This window comes from Plecotus auritus, assembly GCF_963455305.1.
Source record: "Plecotus auritus genome assembly, chromosome: 5".
Classification (NCBI taxonomy): domain Eukaryota; kingdom Metazoa; phylum Chordata; class Mammalia; order Chiroptera; family Vespertilionidae; genus Plecotus; species Plecotus auritus.
The window spans coordinates 162665638-162687478 of record NC_137776.1 but is presented as its reverse complement, the minus strand read 5'-3'; the positions used below and the strand labels follow the sequence as shown (position 1 = coordinate 162687478).

At 35.7% G+C, this 21841-nt stretch overlaps 1 protein-coding gene across 1 annotated transcript in view; it reads right to left on the bottom strand.

Annotated features, from left to right (window-relative positions):
• SMC2 (structural maintenance of chromosomes 2) overlaps nt 1–21841 on the bottom strand; it is a 53313-nt gene that overhangs the window by 4896 nt on the left and 26576 nt on the right. Inside the window, exons 15-23 of the mRNA XM_080668610.1 lie at nt 20168–20372; nt 17937–18072; nt 15310–15434; nt 14309–14502; nt 13348–13491; nt 9898–10092; nt 7573–7773; nt 4282–4398; nt 1205–1365 (exon numbers count right to left, since the gene is read on the bottom strand). Of these exons, the coding sequence (XP_080524736.1) occupies nt 1205–1365; nt 4282–4398; nt 7573–7773; nt 9898–10092; nt 13348–13491; nt 14309–14502; nt 15310–15434; nt 17937–18072; nt 20168–20372 (1478 nt within the window). The remainder of the gene's footprint in view (nt 1–1204; nt 1366–4281; nt 4399–7572; nt 7774–9897; nt 10093–13347; nt 13492–14308; nt 14503–15309; nt 15435–17936; nt 18073–20167; nt 20373–21841) is intronic.

Here is a 21841-nt window from a genome sequence, read left to right as displayed (position 1 = left end):
TGGCATTATGGGGCATGTGAAAATAATTCAAGGACTATGGACTGTACCTCTTGCAAAAATATTAATAACCATCTTCAATTATGTAAACATTCAATCACAATTTTGTCTTAGGGAGTTTTAATTACTTGGTTCTCTGCAGGTAAGGAGACAGGCCATATGACCTTATCAATTTCTCTTGGTACACTGACTGTCTGAATCACCAAGAAAGGCTGGGAGAAACTTTCCTGAACCCCATTCATTCTTTTATGGAGGTCTCACTGTCTATCTGGTACCATTTTCTTTTCACCTCAGAACATCCTTAACCTGTACAGTTCTACTGGGCTCAAATTTTTAATTTCCATTTCTCTCATCACATTCTTTTTTTATTATTTTTGGAAATGGTTAATGTAACTACTTACCTTCCTAAGCTGCTAGTTTTATCGCCTATCATTTCTAGGTCTATTTCCACTGACTGATGTCGGCGAGCCGCGGTTTGCCACTCTGTTGACTAATGAGTTTGCCGACCATTGCTCTAGGATATGAATCACATTTTTTCTTAATATCTATTTAGTAATTTTTATTAGATGCTGCATACTGTTATGTTGGCAAGAGTATCAGTTTTGTTGTCCTTCTTTAAAAAGTGTTGGACCTTGTTCTGAGAACCATTTAAGTTACATGCAGATCAGCTTTATTCTTCAAGGACTGCAATGAACTTTGCTAAGGTGCATCTATAGTAGCCTTCACTTCAGGGATAATATAGACTTAATTCTAATCCTTGTTTCCTGCATTTAGTGAGACTACTGGGCTTTGTGTGGATTTCTCTCACTGCTGCATTCCAGAAATTGATCCCAGGAAGAAAGCTGAGGTAAAGGTGGGGCTTTTAAGGTGGGAAACAGCACTTCCATTTCCTTTCTCTCAGGCACATACTCCTGGACTACTCATTTTCTAATATCTGAAAATAATTGTTTTTCATCTATTTTATCTAGGTTTCTAGTTGATTATTATTACATTTTTTGCCTACCATTTTAATAAATGTTTTAACTAAAATGTGTAGTCCAAGCATGTCAAACTCACGGCTGGCAGATAGTCTTACATAACAGGTTCCTTAAATTCTATACGCAAAGATAGTTAAACGATGCAAACTGAAATAAAAGTGGTAGGCAATGAGATGATGGGTAATAATAAGAGTAATTAGTAATTATAATGTACCTAAGGGATTACTCACCTCTGACCACCACTAAGTTCAGTTAGGTTTTCTTTCCAAGTATTTCCTAAGGCAACCTTGAACTCCAGACCATCCAACACAGTTTGCCCCTCTGGTGGTGCAAGCATAGCATTAGCACCAGGCAAAAGAGTAGAAAAAATAGACCCAAAGTCCTTGTTCACCTGGGGAAAACAAAAAAGTATTAAAATATCATAGTTTTCTAAAATATCAAATGTTGACAGGTGTATACGCAACCCAACAATGCATTTTGTTACTCTAACTAGGGTTGGCAAATTATGGCCCATGTGACAAACCTAGCAATACCCATTCAATTATGTATTTTCTCTGGCTGCAAGCTCTAAAACAATGGAGTCGAGTAGTTGCAACAGAGACTATTTGGCTCACACACACAAAAAAAATATTATATGTCCCTTTACAGAAATAGTTTATTGAGCCCTGTTCTAACTTCCAGAGGGACCTTCAACTCTACCCTGAAGTTTTGGTAGTTTTGTGGGCCATCACACAGGAATCCTCAGAGACACATGACTGTACAACATAGGAGATTCAACTCGTGGTTAGAGAAGCAAAAATAAAACAAAATCTCTTTTTGCCACAAAATGTTCTCTTATAAATCTTGTTTTCTGTTGAATGGTATGGTAAGATGGGCCTGTGGTTATTAGCTAACCTTAAAAAGCCTAGGATGATCAGGGTGGCTCTAAGAAAAAGGCATGAAATCAAACCACCAGATCGGCTCAAAGTGTTGAATGGTTCTTTCTATGCTTCTTCTCATAGCCAACAAAGTTGAAGTGGCAAGGGATGGGAAAAGCCTTTGAATTCAAGAGAAAGAGGCTAAAGAAGCTGTCTGGCCTATCTTCATCAAGGCACAGTAGGAGATTACAGAGATTTAGGGCCAATAGGGTAGCTTATAATTGGGTAATTTTTGTGCATACACACTTAATGATTTGAGAATTCGGCCATCTGTTCTCAAAGACATGACTAATAAGCTTAGAGAGTTCAGACAAATTTGAGGGTGTACACACTCACTCTCACACACACATGGTCTTGACACCCAGGTTCTCTAGGGAAATCTCCAAATTCAAATAAAGGCAAATATATTTCTCATGAGTATTTTTAGTAATAAGGAAATCTTAGACACAGCAGTGCTCCTGAATGTAGATTTACTAAGAATGCATATTTTAAGAGCAACTGTATACATACTAAATAATAATCTACAGGGGAGTGGCAATAAATGAAAATCCTTGAAATCTTCCAAAGTTGTCATAAAACAAAAATGGTAATTGGGATTTTTAATTTAAGAGTCCAGTAAAAGATTATATCAAACTTCCTTGTTTACTGCCCAGTTCTTAAAGAACAAGGGTGAAAGTAGTTAGGAATCCTATCTAATAAATTAACCATCACGCCACTATGCCCACAAGCCAATCAGGAGAGAGTATGCAAATTAACCCAACCAAGATGGCTGCAGCCACGGAGAGAGCAGGAGGGAGGCTTGGGTTTCCCCGGCGATGGAGGAAGCCAAGCTTTCCGCACACCCTGGCTGGCCTAGGCCTCCGCTTAAGGCTACAAAGTTTCAATGATAGGAGATACATAAATCCCAACAAAAATGGCGGCAGCCACGGAGCTGGAGAGAGCAGGAGGCTAGGGTTGCCTGTGGTGATGGAGGAAGCCAAGCTTCTGCAGCCCTGGCCTGCTTTGGCCTCTGCCTAAGGCTACAAAGTTTCAATTGTAGAAGATAAATCCCAGATACCAGGGCCTCTGCTTGGGTCGCTGAGGAGCGTGGCCAGCCTGCAAACCACCACAGGCCCCTCACCCAGGCTGCCCCATGCCCCAAGGGAACCCCACCCTGATCCAGGACACCCTTCAGGGCAAACCAGCTGGCCCCCACCCATGCACCAGGCCTCTATCCTATTTAACAAAAGAGTAATATGCAGATTGACCATCACTCCAACACACAAGATGGCTGCCCCCATGTGGACACAAGATGGCCACCACAAGATCGCCAGCAGGGGAGGGCAGTTGGGAGGGACCAGGCCTGCAAGGGAGGGCAGTTGGGGGCGATCAGACCAGCAGGGGAGGGCAGTTAGGGGTGACCAGGCCGGCAGAGGAGGGAAGTTGGGGTCAAACAGGCTGGCAGGGGAGCAGTTAGACATCAATCAGGCTGGCAGGCAGAAGCGGTTAGGGGCAATCAGGAAGGCAGGTAGGCGAGCAGTTGGGAGCCAGCAGTCCTGGATTGTGAGAGGGATCCCAGATTGGAGAGGGTGCAGGCTGGGCTGAGGGACACCTCCCCTGTGCACGAATTTCGTGCACCAGGCCTCTAGTAAAAGGCATAAAAGGCAGTTTTAACTTAGGTACTAATTTAGAAAAAAGGAATCCCAGCTTTTCTACCTTTTGGCTATATGATCTTTGTAAGCTTTGGTTTCTTCATGTATTAAGTAGGGATAATAACTGCCAAAGTTATGGAATTGTTTTAAGATAATTTAAATTAACATAGTTACTTTTAATATGTGTTAACTAATATTAATTTGTAAGTGGTAAGAAATGTGCAAATCTTACTATAGAAACATTCTTAGAACTAATATTTGACCTCTGTGAGTCTGGGCAAGAAGAACCATGGAGGGTAGAACTGAAGGAGCCCCGGGGAGAGCTTTCCAACAACCAGATTCCCGATGTGAAAATAATACTGCTTCCAATTTCAAGCAGAGGGTGAGTGGGCAGTATCTGAGGTTTCTTCCAAATATAAGAGCCTATGATCTCATGGGAAGGAAAGAGGACAAACAGTGTCCCTTTTAACAGGGTAATAAACAAGGAGAAATCTAAAGAATTAGGAATTTACTGTAACCTAGGAACCAGAGAAATAGACTAAGAGTATGATGGGATGACACACACTTACCTTTGCAAATTGGTAGTCAAGTCCTAAAGGACAAAATGCCTGAGGTCTATGAGGTTTTAATTTACTATGAGCTATTCCTCCTTCAAACACAAACCAGCCATTTTCAATTGAACTTAGAATATAACCTATTGCCAATATTCTTCATCTTTGCCTCACATAGAATAAATGATACTATTTTTGGTTCAAATACCTTTTGCCAAGCAATGTTCAGGGCTTGGTTTTTCTTCTGGTCAAGGTCCTCTATAGTTGCAAGTATTTTGGATTTGTCATTTTCTACAATTCTCTTCTTCTTCATCAAGTCATTATACTAGTAAGATAAAAAAACACATTTTGGAAAAACATAAAACTTTATATTCTAGAATTCAGTCAGAAATAAAGAGCTTTCATTAATTTGTATACATTATATTATGTACACTCTTATTTACCAAAAAGATATATACTGTATTAATAGTTATATTTACTTTCCTTATAATTGGATTAAATTATATCACCTATATGTAAAATTTAGTTATTATAGATGAGAATTTATAGGACAAGCACCTAAAATATTTGGACTCCATTAATATTCCCTTTCTAATATTCTAGAAGCCAAGACACAAAGAAAAGTGTGTCATATGTAAACTCAAAAGTAGCCCTGCATGCTTTCTTCTTAAAGTTAGTGTCAGCAGTGACACTAAATTTCACTTCTTCACCATGATATACAAATACTACATAATGTGGCCTTTATTTATCTCTCTTTTTGACATCACACTCTTCCCCAGGCTGCAGCCATATGCTCTTTCTTCAAGTCCTTGAACATATACCAGGTGTACTGGTTAATAATGCAGATTTTGTAATCAAAGAAAACACAATAATTTCAAGAGAAACATCAAAAGTGCTTTATTCAAAGTAATGTCCATTGCTAGCTACACATTTCCCCCACCTTTCAGGTAATTTGTGGATACCATCCCAATAGAAGTTTTCTTGTTTTGAGGCAAACCATTCAGAGACCCAATTTTCCACTTCTTCATACGTTTTGAAGTGCTGCTCAGAAAGTACGTGTGCCATCTATCAGAACAAGTGGTAATCTGAAGGAGCGAGGTCTGGTGAATACAGTGGGTGGGTTAGTACTTCCCAGGCAAGATCTTTTAACATGTCTTTAATTGGTTTTAAAGTGTGTGATGGTGCGTCATCATGAAGCAAAATTACTTTGCTTGTCTTCTAGCCCATTCTGGTCGTTTTACAATCAAAGCAAGGTTCAAATTGATTATTTGTTGTCGGCAGCGATCAGTGTTAATGGTTTCACTTGGTTTTAGAGCTCAATACACCACACCTTCCTGAACCCACCAAACACAGAGCCATTGTCTTCTTTCCGAAGCGATTTGGCCTTGCAGTCGATGTTGATGGTTGACCTGGATCAACCCATGATTTTGTGCATTTGGGATTATCAAAATACACTTTTCATCGCCAGTCACAATTCGATGCAAAAAGACTTTGTGCCATTCGTTGAAGCAACATTTTACTGATGACGTTTCTGTTTTCCATTTGTCTTTCGTTCAGTTGATGTGGCACCCATTTTCCTTCCTTTATAATCTTTCCCATTGCTTGTAAACGATCGGAAATTGTTTGCTGAGCAACATTTAATCTTTCTGCAAGTTGTTTTTGAGTTTGACATGCATCTTCATCCAATAATACTTGAATTGTTGGTCTTCAAACTTTTTCGGTTGACCTGGACATTCTGTCTTTCATATTGAAATCATCACTTTTAAAGCGTTTTAAACCAGTGTTCACAAGTATCTTGAGATGGAGCATGTTCATCATAAGCTTCCCGAAGTATACAATAACTTTCAGAAGCACTTTTCTTCAAAATAATTAAAACTTCCCACAAATGCTCTTTTTTGGGCACGAAATTCGACATTTTTAAGCGTAAAAGTATCTATGGTATTAACACCTTCATAAAATTTGACATATGAAGTTTTAAAGCTTGCTGTCAATACAACAAAATAGCATACATATCAAATTAGATATATATCAACATATGTGTAACTCCAAAAAATTCCGCATTATTAACCGGTACACCTGGTAAACTCACTGTAGCCTGATCTCTCTTCCTGAACATTCTTCCTCTACATCTGACCTAATTTGTGTCTCAAGTTTCAGCTCAACATCACATCTTTAGTGGCCTTTCCTGGTTAATGGAGAAATTTTCTGGAAAAAAATTTGAGGTAGGCTGGCTGCAAAGGGATAATTATACCATGAGTAACAGAACTTCCTGAAAATCCTCTTAACTCATTTTCCTCAAAAGCCTCACATTTCAAGGCCCTTAAAAGCTCCAACCAGTCCTGCTAGCATCCTGGTTGCTCCTCTTCTTTATGGCCAAGCTCCTCAAACCTCTCTCCATGTTGTTATCTTATTCCTTGCATAATTCCATGTAGTAGTTTCTTATGTAGACAGACACAAAATCCAACAACAAAACAAAAGGCCATCTGTTGACCAATAATAGAGCTTTTCTCTGGTAAGGAGATGGAAGTTGATGAATTCTTTTAAAAAATATTAGACCCAGTTATCATTATCTAATAAAAGTGAACATATTTCATGATGTTCTGCAGTGCAAATTAGAGCTAACAATTTACTTCCACAGTACATTGCAAAGCTTTAATGGAGAAATGAAAACCAGCAGGAACATTTTATAGAAATCACAACATGCACATTATTAGCCTGTTTGGTATCTTAACATAATACAGATTCTTTGTATGTCAACAGTTTTGTGTTGTTTTTAAATTCATTACAGCAAAATTTCTTAAAAGTAATTGAGCTCATCCTAAGTATTATCAGTTTTACAGAGCTCTCACTAACTCTATCATACAAATGCAAACGGAATTTTGCAGAATTAAAGAAGGTATAGGGCATAATATACAATTACTCTGACTGCTAGTCAAGAATAGGGATTGCTTCCCCCTCTGGATTTTCCTAGTGACATGGCTGACTATAAATGTTTTGTCCGAGTAGGAGAGATGGATAACATTATCGAGCAACTGAGAGCGTTAAATAGAAAATGCTGCTGGAATTACAGATTAGGAAAACACTGGTTACACATATAACAATTTTAATCTATTTATATAATGTTTCCAGTACACACTGGAGATTGGTAAGGAGGCAGTATACATTATTTTTCTTAGCCTCTCAAGGTAAGTGAAACAAATGATGATAGCAATGTGAGGCGTTAACATGATCTGAAAGTATTTTTATTTATAAGAGTAGAACATATTTATGACAAAAGGGCAAAGCCAGCAGAAGTGTCATTCAAGGTACAACAGAACATAAGAATAAAATAAGAAAACAAAGAACTAAAAAGGGAGAAAAGGAAAACGGGAAAAAGCAAGTACCAAAGACATCAAGCAAAAGTTTGACCCTAACAACCACCTCAAGAGGTTATACAGAGCCATTGAGGCTATAATGCTATTCATATTCTAACATGGCCAGTCATAAGAAAATGACTTACCCGCTCTTCTGCTTCTGTTAGCACATTCATAGCTCTCATGTTGACATTTCTTCCTAGTTTTTCCTTCATTTCTTGCAACTTCTGAAGTCTCTGACCAGCTTCTTTCGGGTTATTAGTTTTGAAATCATAGGCACTATTGGGTAGCCCAAAGAGGTGTTTCTCTGCATTAATCCAGTCATAATCTTTCAACATTTTGGATACCTAGTCACATGATAAGAGAAGGATCTATCATTGTTTATAAAGCTACATTTAAATATTTACTATTTTTAAATCAAACACCATAATGACTCACTCGAAAAAATGAGGCTTACCGTTGACAGTGAACCTATAGTAAGTACGAGTATTTTTACCTGGAAGCCAGGCCCAAGAAGTTACATTATATTAAAAAAAACAACAACTTCCTATTACTTAAGCATGATAATAAAGCCAACTCACAGAAATTTTTACAAGGTGTATGTAAAACACTCCCATTGGAATGAAATATAAGTCAGATGAAGCTTCTTAGATTTTACCAAATTCAATCATTGCTTCAAAAAAAAAACAACAAAAAACACAACGGCCTGTGGCCCAACTGGTGTGAATCAGTGGTTGAGTGTCGACACTTGAACCAGGAGGTCACAATTCTATTCCCAGTCAGGGGGCATGCAGGAGGCAGCCAATCAATGATTCTCTCTCATCAATGTTTTTATCTATTTCCTTCTCCCTTTCTCTCTGAAATCAATAAAAACATAAAAAAACACATCTATGAAAATTAAAATTCTTACACCAATACTTAAGTTATAGATTTGGTAAAATCATGAAGCCTATTCCTGATTGGTACCTAATACTACTTCTCAGAATTATATCCTAAGAAACTGTCCTAAACATTGATTCCATCCCCGTCACTCTCTTTTGACCAGGCACACACAAAAAATTCCTTCATATAACCAAAAAATGTATAGTGTTTCAGGAAGACTTTCTTCTTCTAGAATTAAGGTTAGTTTTGACTAATAGAATAATATCAATTTGTTTATCCTTATTAATTCCCTGGGTATGGTCTCATCTCTAGGCTTCCAAGCAAAAATGATCATTTCTAGTCTGTCTTCCCTACTGATACATAAACTCTATGAAGGCATTCTGTGTACATGTTGTTCATTCTTTTATCTAGCATCTGATACTAGCTGGTAATAAATATTTGATAAACCATGTATTTCAAAAGATCACTGACTTTTTAGCAGTTCCACTTTCCGGTACCTTTCTTTACCGCCTCAACTGTAAGTAAAATCCCCTACTAATCACCAATATTAGCATTTTTAATGACCAAAAAGGCTAATGGGAAGTCAATACTAGTAAAATATTAGGATATTATGATGTGGCTATAAAAAACTGTTTTTAAAACCAAGTAATTAACCTAAATATGGCTCTTTCAGGGGGTGGAGAGACTGTTTTGTATACTGTGATCTTTTTGAAGTTAAACTGTTGTACATTTAACTGTTACATACCTGTAAGAAAACTTAATGGGCAAATTATTAAGAATAATGGATGCAACCCATTAACCAAGCAATGAATTTCTCCAAAAGCGTGTATTGTCCTTAAAATACTTAAAACTGACCAAAAAAAAAAAAAAAACAACACAAAAAAAACCTGAGATAGCCCAGCTGGTGTGGCTCAGTGGTTGGGTGTCGACCTATGAATCAGGATGTCAGGGTTCAATTTCTGGTCAGGGCACATACATGGGCTGTGGGTTCCATCCACAGTAGGGGGTATGCAGGAGGCAGCCAACCAATGATTCTCTCTTACTGATATTTCTATCTTTCTATCCGATATCAATTAAAAAACATTAAAAAAACAAAACCTGAAATAATAAGATAACTGTTTGGTAAAACATCAGATTTCAGATGAGGGTGCAAAAATTGATTATACTGATCCTTAGGAAAGTCATCCAGAAGCCAATTAAGTTCAAAAGTTGCCTGTATATACATTTCTGTGAGTCTTTAAATCCAATGTGAAATAAGGTAAAGAATATGTATTACTACCAACACATTAGTAATAGTTCTATGAATATTGGGGAGGAAAAACCAGTCATTTGTATGGGAAACCACTAAATATGTGGTAAAAACATCTTGTAGATTGGTATGAATACCTGGAATTAAATATAAAAACAATATTTGTGCCATTGGTAAAAATGCATATCGCTGAGCAGTTAATGTAGTTTTAAAGCTTCAAAATTATGTTACACAGTAGTTCTGCCATTTATACTTATTTCTTCATCCAGCAGTTTACTGGAATATTTCCATAATCCAGAAGCAAAGATATGATTAAGGGTAATAATGAACACAAACATGCCTTTGCAGCAGCATCTTCAGCTTCCCGTTTATGCTTGCTGATGTTGTGGTCCAGTTCCTTAATTTTAAGCTGAGACTCATTGTTTTGTTCCTTATGCTTTGCTACTTCTGCATATTTAGCTTTAATTACATTGTCCTGGGCTGTTATCACTTCTTTTTGCTTGGTCATCTCTTCTTGAGCTTTATTTAATGATTCCTGAAACAAATAATTAGGAGACGATATATAGCAAGGATATAGGAGATATTTTTAGTTCACTAAAAGATCATCTAACAGCCTTCTGGGTAAGATAGCAATGTGACTACAGGCAGATGGTCGTCTTACCCTCTATATATTATATCCCCATTAAAATGACTAATGAATCTTATACACAGGAGAAAACTGGGATTTGCACTAGGAAAAAAAAGGGGGGGATGAGATGCAGTGATTATGCTGGAGGTAACAAAGTTTTTACTGAATATAGTGTAGTTAGGATTAATTGGGGGCAGGAGAGACTATTGGAATCTGACTAGTGAGATTTCTCAAAAAAAGTGGCAATTTTGGATAGTTAATAAGATAATCTGATAAACTCCCAAATGACACTTGTCAGGAGGAGCAAAGAACAAGGGGAGAAGTAAGGTAGGCTGGGATCTGTTCCTTTTCCCTTCTGTAGATGTAAGCCACATACATTACCTTTACCAGTAACAACAGAAGGTCACTGTTTGGTTCTAGAACAGGGGTCAAAACAGGGAAATGGAAGAGAAAGGAACTTTTTTGAAGAACTAGATCTGTGGCACAAAGGAAAACTTCCTGCTCTGACTTCTATCCCCCAACCTCCAAAGTGGTCATTACACCTGGAATTTAGTCTACCAATGCTTCACCCTAGATCTTAACTCACACAAATACCTACAGGCAAAAAAACCTAGGTCAACTTGTATTTAGGTGATGGAAAACAAATAGGACAACCTGCTCCCTAAAAGACTCAGGAAGAACAATCTCTGTGAATGATTAAAAGTAAGTGAATGTAATAACTTTTAAGCTTGCTCATAAGGAAACAAGGTAATTTTGAACAATAAAGAATACTTGACATTATGATTAGGTTACTGAAAGCGCCCAAAATGCTTTTGCAGGAGGATAAATCATGGCATTTATCTAAAGCAGTGTGCCCACAGTATTTTTAAAATAAGCAATACCTGACTATTTAGTCAAGGGCACTGACCATTTTCCCTTAGATTGTCAAGTAAAAAAATGACAACAGCCAACACAACAATAGCCGTCTGTTGTATATCAATCAAAATTTTACCCATTTTTTTTTTTTTTGGTCAGATCTGCAAAAAATATACTTTTTGGTGTGCCACAGAATTTTAGTAATTCATTTATTTGTGCCATGAGATGAAAAAGGTTGAAAATCGCTGATCTTAAAAGACCCAAAGACATTTTAGCTTCTTAAAAGGTTTAAAAAACAATAAAGTAAAAAATACTCTGGTGATATTAATCAAAGGAAAACAGAGACAAGTTTATGCTGAATCTAACTAATGCTGTATCTGACAAAAACATATTTAAGAAGAAGACTGCCTAAACATTAAAGATTGCACTGCAGGTGTGACTGATTTAATCTTTTAGATAATCGTTTTTATAATGGTAGGGAAAAACAGGAAATCTGTCACTTAAGGTTGAGCAGAAACAACATTTTAGTGTTATTTGTTTTAAGTTAATTAGTTTTAGGCAGTTTATTTTCTTAACTCCCTAGAATGTCCTTGACACCTCTTACCAGCAAAGGAAAACAATTTAGAATGTAAAGTCTGAAAGAACAACCTTTAAAAACTAAGTGATCCATTTTATAGTTTTCCATAAAAAGAAATGGATACCCTCTTTATAGAAATAGGTACATGCTTTGACTGAGAGGCTAATTTTCACACTTCTCTTTACAAACACAGTGTCTAATTTTTAAAAATTCTACACCATGATATTCATGAAAGACAGTAGAAAATATGGAGGAATGAGATTAAAAGATAAATCAAAGGAAACAATGTTTTAAAAACTAAAATTTCCTTTGGAGACATAATAGAAACTATAGAAAACTTAATCACAAACCACGAAGCTAAGAAGCATTTCTATCCCTTATAAACAGCAACAAAAAACGAATTTAAACAGGAACAGAATTAAGAGGAAAGACCTACTTTTCAAAACACAGGATGATACAATAATTAAAAGTCATTTCAAGGGGAAGATGTAAAAGTAGAAGCAAGGCAAAAACATTCTTTTACCATAATGAAGGTAAATGAATGGAACTCCTGTTAAGCTATGTACATTTTGTTAACATGAAAATCAATGACATACTATTTACAAAAACAGTATTAATAGCAACATGACAGAAAACTTCATTTCTTATATCACAAAATGAAAGTACGTACACTGTACAGTGTGGTTACTAGTTAATGCATAATTAAAAGTTGCTAAGAGAATAAAAGTTCTCATCACATGAAAAATATAAGTGTGTGGTGACAGATGTTAACTAGACCTAATTTGATGATCATTTTGCAATATATACAAATATTAATCATTGCATTCCTCACCTGAAACTAATGTCAATTATAACTTATTTCTACCTCTTTTTAAAAATTAACATGAAACAACAGAATTCAAGGTCAAAATCACAAAAAGGGACAAGAGGGTATTCAATATTAAGGAGGGGCAATCTCTAATAAAGACATACCCTAAGAAACCCCTTTGACTCCAAATCCACTGCCTGCTTCTGCTATCATCACATCTCCCTCACCAGCTACAATATTACGCCTCATCAGTAAAGGATGCTGTGGGGACACTGTAGAAGGAAGGGGCTTTACTGTCTGGTGTGCTTTTCTCAAGGACAAGCTTCATGGTAGTGAGGGGGCTTCTCAGCATGTTCACAGCCTAGGCACCTCCCCACAGCCAGTCTCCCCTGGCATCACAGAAAGCTAATTCTTAGCAAGTGCCGCCCACACAGCACTTTCCTACAGAGGGCTTTTCCTGGCTCTCCAAACCTCACCACCAGTGGGCCACAGTCAAGTCGTCTTCTCCAACTAGATCTGGTTCTCAGCCCTGCAGTAGAATGGGGCTCTTTCCTGATATATTTTGTCCAGGAAAATATATCAGGACACTGCTTCAGCCCTACAGATAATGGCTGTTCCCTTATCTGCTCTCCCTATTTTCAGAGTTCTCTAAAACCCTTAGTGATCCCACATCATTCCAAATTCCTATTACTGTTAATAATTTTCTTAATTTAAAAGTTGCCTGTTCAAATTACTGTGTAGTTTTTGTTATCTGAATAAACCTGGACTAAAATAATTAGCAATATTATTTCAGGACTCTTTCTGGATCAGTAGTTATTTCTGAGTGAAGAGATTGAGACCTCTAAAGTTAAACGTCTTCTAGCCAATGTTTTATAAGTAGATTAACATTTGCAATTTCTTCAATATGGTAAGTAAACCTTACCTTACTTTTAGCCACCTCAGCTGCCATCACTTCAATCTGACCTTCATAGGATTTGATAGCTTCCTTTACAGCTTCAAGCTGTTGTTCACAGGATGCATGCTCTCTCTTGAGCTCTTCCAGTTCCAGAGTGATAGCTTCAACTTCCTATAAGAAACACAGGGCATTAACTACAGAAAAGTAAATACTACATATCAACAAAATTAGTAAGACTCCTATGAAAGTAAGACCAACAGCTTAATTGCTTAACTACCTAAAACATATCTAAAGTGCTTCACCAGAAGAAGGGAGGGAAAATAAAATTATTTACTCTCCTATACTTAAATATTGCACATACATTTGTCATTTTTTTTGCTAGTTCAAGAAACTTTGCATGAACTATTTCCTTTATCCTTTTATTCCTATAGGGAAAAACAATACTGATTTCTACATAACAGATACGTTAAGTACAGGTAAAGCCTTTTCTAAACAATGTAAAAAAACGAGTTTCTCAATTTTCTTCTTTCCTATTATAGCCTTCCCTATCATTAGAAAATAATTTGTACAGCTATTTAATGACAAAAGCATGAGTTAAAAAAAATAACTATAATAAAAGTGAAATTTTATGGAACAGTGATTCAGAACATAGATATTGGAGACAGAAAAAATTCTAGGCTTAATTCCCAGCTTTGGTACTATCCAAAAGATATAATCAAATATCACCAGCCTACAATTGAAGGGCATTCCATAAGTATAGCCTGCTTTGTCCTACCTTTCACAGTACACATTCACATAAATGATCAACAAAAGAAATGAATACTGAATCTGACATGACATAACAAGATGAATTTCCTAAAAAAGTATGCTTTGTTTTTAGATTCTGTGATGAATACTGAAAAATAAGGCCAATCAATGGTGCTCAACCACCTTCAGCTCTGTGTTGATGTTAAAAGATTGGTTCTATTTCAACAAAGGTTATTATTACCTGTTGTTTTTCTTTCATTTTCTTGCTGGAAGCATCTGCTTTTGTTTTGGCACTATCAAGTTTCTTCTGAGCATCCTTCAGTTCCTTCTCTCTTTCAGCTTCTGCATTTTTCATTTTATTCTCTAATACTTCATATTTTTCTTCTGCTTTTTTTTGAATTTCTTTGGTGTTTTTTAAGGTCTCTTCACTTTCCTCTGTTTAATAAAGTAGGCAAATGCGGCTAACTGAGGTACTTCAACTATTAACAGTTATAGATAATGGCTTACAAATTCAACGCTTAATAGAAAAAAATGGTCTGGAAAGTTAGAGGCTAGAACTTAAAAAAAACACAAAAAACTATTCCAACCTTATTTTTGAAATGGAATGTTGAAACACAGATCCTGCATGAGAGCCATACTTGAACTATCTGAAGATCTATGATGAAATTATTTCTAATCATATGAAATTGAATAACAAATATAAACCTAACCTATAACTTATTAAAAAGATCATAGACCATCTTTTTAATATATCTGTGTGCTTCCTAAAACCAGGACAGAGAGAATAACTATGATATTTTTCCTTTATTTTAATTGCCAGAAAGCTTAGAATTCTATAAACAAGCTTACTTTGTGTTCTTTGCTCATTTATTTTGATTCAAGAGAAATATTGTGAAAACATGTCTAGGATGAAGCATAGTAAAAATATTGTCTCTAAATTTATGAAGAAAAAATAAAGTAAGATAGGATGAGTATGTTACTCTCACAAATGACACACTGATAGAACCTGGAGAATTTTAAAAGTCTGAACAGGAATGGATTTGGAGAAATGAGAACTTTCATATGCTACTGGTGTAAATGTGGACTTCTACAAATGGGCAGAATTTGGCAATATAGTAATCATAACATGTAATAATTAAAATAAGTTTTAAAGATAATTCAAATAACTACATAATAAAGATAAACTCTAAATAACTCAAGTAAGGTTACCAGAAACACATTAAGCACAATTCCTCATCTTACCAATGGTTTTTTTAAGAGCATCTAATTCTTCTTGTTGCTTGTGATATGAACTTTGTTGGAGCTTGGTTTGTAATAAATCTGCCTCCTCAGTTTTCATCTCCCACTGCTGTTTTAGTTTGCGATACCTTAGAAAAAGAGAAGTTTGTACCAAATGAACACAATTTTTCTGATGTTTGAGACATGCATCCAAACTACAGGCTTTTACCAAAATAAACTCACATACTAAATTTAAACAAGATACCACTGGTTACAAGAATAGTTTTGAGCCGAAACCGGTTTGGCTCAGTGGATAGAGCGTCGGCCTGCGGACTGAAAGGTCCTGGGTTCGATTCCGGTCAAGGGCATGCACCTTGGTTGCGGGCACATCCTCAGTGGGAGGTATGCAGGAGGCAGCTGATCGATGTTTCTCTCTCATCGATGTTTCTAGCTCTCTATCCCTCCCCCTTCCTCTCTGTGAAAAATCAATAAAATATATTTTTTTAAAAAAAGAATAGTTTTGAGGTATCAATTAAATTCCAAGTTGATTTGGTCACTGAAGGTTAACAACTCTAAATGACCAAGAATGATAATTATTTACAGCAATACTCCTAATGTTAGAAAACACTAAAAATCATCTTTGAATGAAATAGGCTTCCTTAAAAATAACCTTTCCTACTAATCCTTACTGAAAGGAAAAACTCCACACAAAAAACACATCAAATTAATACTATATATTTACACAAAATTTAAAAAATTTGATTATCTAGTAATCTCCATTTTCAAATGTTAAAAAAAAATGATGTTCCCTACATTTTCTAATGAGACATAGTTTAAAAGTGCTCAGCACTGCATAAACATTTGCAATGCATTTTTCTTGCAAACCCTGTGATCTACCCCAGTTCTGGCTGTTTAGTTATTTCTTTAGAAAGTATTTAGCTAATTCAGCTACAGTTAAATTTCAAGTAATTAGAAATTCATGACGTTTGAGGAAAAAGTATAAAACAAATACTTATTTGCATATCTTGCCTCAAACTGCTTGACATCAATTAAAACCATAATTTAAGCTAGTAATTTTTCAATTCATTAAAAAAAAAAAAAGGCTATGTTCGTGATATGGTCTATGAAAGAATAGCTTTAGTTGACCCTTCCATTCTCATATTTTTTCAAAATCTATTTCCTTTCCTTGACCCCAGTGCTATAAATCTATGGGACAATTCTGCAAAATAAATGATCCAATACTGCTGAACAAAGTTAACAGTTCTAAGCCAAATGTGAGCACAAACTCACTGTCATGCCAGAGCTTCCACCCAGAGCTCAGAAAAATTTTGTTGCATTTTTCTCACAGAAAAAGTTCAGTCACTTTATGGTTAATTTATGTTACTGAAGGTAAAATGCAGGCTATACATGTATATGATGTTTGAAAATGGGCATTTTGATATACCGTATCTTGGAATGACCATGCTGACTGATTATAACAATTTCTTCAATATACATAGTATCCTAAAAATCTTGTTACCCTTCTAAGCTTTGATAATTTTAGATGAATGCTACAAATTTCATTTCTAAGTTTATGTAGACTTTTTAAAAACCTTTATTCAGCATTGTAAATTCTAAATAAAATGTTGGATTTTAATTTTATCTCAGTTGCCAATTGCCAGCTTCGGAGGGGCTAGAAAAATCTACTTTCATATAATGTAATTTGTAAGTTGTGGCGTTTATACTCCTGAACCTTTCAAAGCAAGGACTCTTCTCCAGGATAACCACACGTGTTCACTCACAGCCACCTTCTAAGCGAGGCTTTCCCTGAACACCAAATCTGAAATTTCAGCACCTGTTTGCCCTGACAGCCCATTATCTCCCTTCCTGTTGTCCTTTTTTCTCCTTAGAACTTAGCTTTTCTCTAACATACTTTACCAATTTAACCTTCTTTAGTGTTTGTTTCCTAAAATATATATATACATATAAATATATGTATATATTTATAAACAGGATGAAGAGATTTATCTGTTTGATTCATCACTGTATTCCAGCTCCTGTAAGGGTATTTAGTACATATGAATAATGTAAAGTTACAAAAAGAGGTTACATTAAACAGCATGATCCCAATTTTGAAAATATAATAACATGCATATACCTTGTACCATACTGAAGTAATATTGAAAGGTTCACATACATACCTATAATCTATACCCAGAGAAGAAATATGTAAGGACACTTTAATTTCAGCAGTGACTTTCTGACATGAACTTGTTTACTTCCTCCATAGGCAACCTAGTAATTTTCAATAGCTATTTTCAGTGCAGACACCTGATCAATGCTACACTGTATCATATCATTCAAATCAAGGACCAAGTATCTGCTATCAACCTCCAGAGTACATCTCAAAGGGAAAGGGGGATATTTGGCTAATTTTTCCTTCTGTTTAATTAATTTCTTGTAACAAAGACATTATTTTTATTAGAAAAACTGAGTTAACTGATAAGTTATCAACTCACAATTTATTCAACTAAAACCAAAGATAGTCTGAAAAAAAGTCAAAGTTGCATTTCTTTAAGTAAAGGTATATTTTCTTTCCTTTTCTACCATGCAAAATCTTTGACCAAAAAGAATATATATAAATATATGTAGCTTAACTCAACAGGTCTTACTTTTCAGCAGTGTTTTTAAGACCTGCTAATTCCTCTTCTAGGGCCCGTAGTTCATTCTCCTTGATTCTCAGCTTATCTTGAACATCTTTGAGCTCCTGAAACTTGATTAAAATAGAAGCCGCCTGGGATCGAGCACCTGATAAAAACAAATGGAAACTGTATGTTAAATTATCACATATTTAGTAAACAATAAGAAGTTTTCCAAGAGAATTATACTTGAAATGATTCTATAGGCAATCCTTTACAATGAGCTTATGAAACTATAGAATTTACTTCATTTAAATCTTACAACATACATACTTGATAAGTACTTCTAAGTAGATGTGGTAGATTATTTGTTCAAGCTAATCACTGTCCCTGCCTACTCCCCATGAAGATCCGGGTTAGGCATGTAATTTGATATGGTCAACAAAGTGGGAAATGTGCCTCTTCTGAAAGTAAGCCTTAAATGACAGCACCTAAATCACATTTCCCCCCTTGCCCATTTCTCCTTCACCCTGGACCCCAGAATGAGATTAGCATGGGACAGAGACAATGGACTTACAGCTATTGTAGCATAATCATGAAAAAAACTTGTAAGCCACTGAGATTTGGGGGCTGTTTGTTATACCATAACCTTGTCCGGGCTCTGATATAGCAGAGAAAATTGGTTTCACTTTATAAGCAACTGTATTTGTTTGGCATTAATAGGCTGAGGTGTTACATTGGCAAGGAAACTCTGTAGGTTTGATAAAATACAAAGGTCAATTAGCAATGCCATTATGAGCATTTTGTTAATATGTTTTGGGGTTACATATTTGCCATCCCTTAAACAGTAATTTCAAGAACATACAAATCAATGAAATCTAGTTTCTTCTATTTCAGATATTTAAAAATATTTGGTCTGTCTTCCAATTGTAATTACTAGTCATCTTTTTTTTTTTTTTAATATTTTTATTGATTTTTTTACAGAGAGGAAGGAAGAGGGATAGAGAGTCAGAAACATCGATGAGAGAGAAACATCGATCAGCTGCCTCCTGCACACCTCCTACTGGGGATGTGCCCGCAACCAAGTTACGTGCCCTTGACCGGAATCGAACCTGGGACCTTTCAGTCCGCAGGCCAATGCTCTATCCAGTGAGCCAAACCGGCTAGGGCTAGTCATCTTATTGTATACTGGGGAATTTGATCATCGGATTCATTTTGTTGACTATTGTCATCTTGGCCTAGAAAGAAATTGTCATCTAATATGTAAGAGGTGTTATATAACCTCTTGGTTTGGTTAAAAGCACAAACTCTAATTAGAGTTCAAATTCTGAGTTTTGCCACTTACCAGCAAGTTATTTAACCACTCTGTACCTTACTTTCGACAACTGTGTATTAGAGATGATAGTAATATGCTTACCTCATAGTTGCTATAAGGATTAAATGAGTTAATTATTTAAAGCCCTAAGAATAGGGTTTTTTAGCATGAGAGATGTTCTCTATCTGCATTTTCCAGTTACCCATAAATTAACCATTTATGGTTACTGAGCCCTGAAAATGTGACTTGTGCAACTGAGGAAATGAATTTTAATTTTGATTATTTAAATGTAAAGAGCCACATGTGGCTAACAGTTCCTATTTTGGACAGCACAGTCTTACAACACTGCCTAGTACACAGTAAGTATTATTCAGTGTTTGCTATTATATGATCACTTGATACAGATCTGTAAACTCAATGTGGTAAACATTAAAACAAGAAGCATATGGTCATTATCTAAGAATTCCTTTCTTAAAGCATTAAAAAAGTACCATCTCAAGGGCAAATTTAATTTTGTTTTACTTTTGACAGGAGCAGTGGCATATACAAAAGTAGAAATTAACATGTTTGCTGAGGGAGAAATGGGTGGTTAAGCTAAAAATATATTGGGGGAAAAAAAAAGACTTCATTTCCCAGTGACTAGAATATTCTAATAGGGCAAAAAGCAAAAGAAAACAAACAGTAGTAGATTTACTTGAGATGAATAAAAAAAAAGCTAGGATTGATGCTTAGACTAGAGCTCATTGAGGACTATGAGATCATATAATCTCTCAATATTATTATTAAATACCTGTCAAGTGGTAGGTATTCAAAAAAAAACCCAATCCCTAGATTAGTAATAAAACTCTGGATTAAGTCATTCCAACCCTACTATTTCCTGTTAAAGATAATAAAAGCTCCCATCCTATTTACCACATAGAATTATGAGGACAAATCACAAAACACCTACCTCCACTCAGTGTCCCGTGAGGATCAAATACCTCACCTCCTCGAGTTACAGTTCTAGTCATTATCCTTTTATCAAAAGCTACTTTTTTTGCATTATCCATATTGTCACAAACAAACGTTGTTCCAAAGACAAACTCCATTGCTTTCTGAAGTTCCGGTTTGTATTCAACCAGGGAAAGAGCCACATGAACATTGTCAGGGCCAACCTGTGGGGAAAAACAGATGTGTCATAGTACTTACTACTCCTTTCCTTTCAAGATTATTTTATAAAATAGTAAGAATTGCTACAATAGAAATTTAGGTAATACTTATCTAGCACAATAATTCCTTTAGAACTTTCTAAAATGCTATGGAAATCTCCAGAGTTTTATTTAGGAAAAAAATTTTTTTTCAAATTTAAACCCTGAAAGACCTATTCAGAGTTTCCAGCAAGCAGAAACCACTATGAAGTTTCTAAATCCAAATTGGACTATTCGGACAGACTTTCTTAATTAAACTATAGCAATGCTAGACCAACATTAATGACATAAAATGTTTTGTTTCAATTATTAGTAATATGGTTGTTCCACAGTGAATGGTTTTTCATTCAAATTAAATGTGCTAGGGCAGCCACTGAAATAAAAACAACTAATAATTGAGTAAAAAAATTTTTAAATCCCTCAGTCCTTTATTTTGATACAACTGTCTCTTGTCAGCCTTTATTTATAGTGTCTACCTCTGCCTGTCTTTTAGAACAACTAAGCATTCTTTATGAAGCTTAGCAGCAGCAGAAGTCAAAATAAAGGAGATTCTATGTAACACATGTTCAGCTGCTATGTTACACATTGTACCGTAACATAGCAGCTACATTACATTTGGCTAAGGCAGTGGTCGGCAAACTCATTAGTCAACAGAGCAGCAAACCGCGGCTCGCGAGCCGCATGTGGTCGCAGTTTGCCGACCACTGGGCTAAGGGATTTAGCTGTATTTTTACTGTTACTTGAAATCCCAATTTACTTCTGACACTGGGACTGGACCTAAGGCTGAAATAACTTCCAAAGCCTTCAAAGTAAAGGAAGTACTAACCCAAAATACCACCTTCCAATTACTGTGCACTCATCTTCAACTCCTGACAGTATATAAATCAACACAATTGTACTTCGAAGTAATTTTAACTGAAGGCTTCTCAAAATTTCAGCAAATATACTGAATATCCATTTAATATCTTAATTACAAATGCACTTCGAGGTTTCAGTCTTTTCAACTCCTGCACTTGAAATAACTATTCAATAAGCTGATTCTGCTGCTGAATGTTATACAATCGTAATCGCCTTTTAAATGAACTTCCTTATACTCATCTGCTATTTTACTAGTAGTCATACCAGAGGTAGGAGTTAGCTACTACTTCTCAACAGCTGACTGGATATCTCTGCCATGTGTTTTGTACGTCCACAGATTGAAAGGTAACTTAGAAGAACTCTAACAGAGAAGCATCTCTGCAAGATCAAGACACCTTCCATACGGTTCTTGCTGTGGACAGTTTACATGTGCCTAGCATGAAAAAAAACTGAAGAATTCTGGTATTAGTAAACTGTAATTCTAATTATTCAGAAAACAAATTCAATACAATCAAGAGCCACTTAATGATGGGGATATGTTCTAAGAAATGCATTGTTTGGCGATTTCATCATTGTGC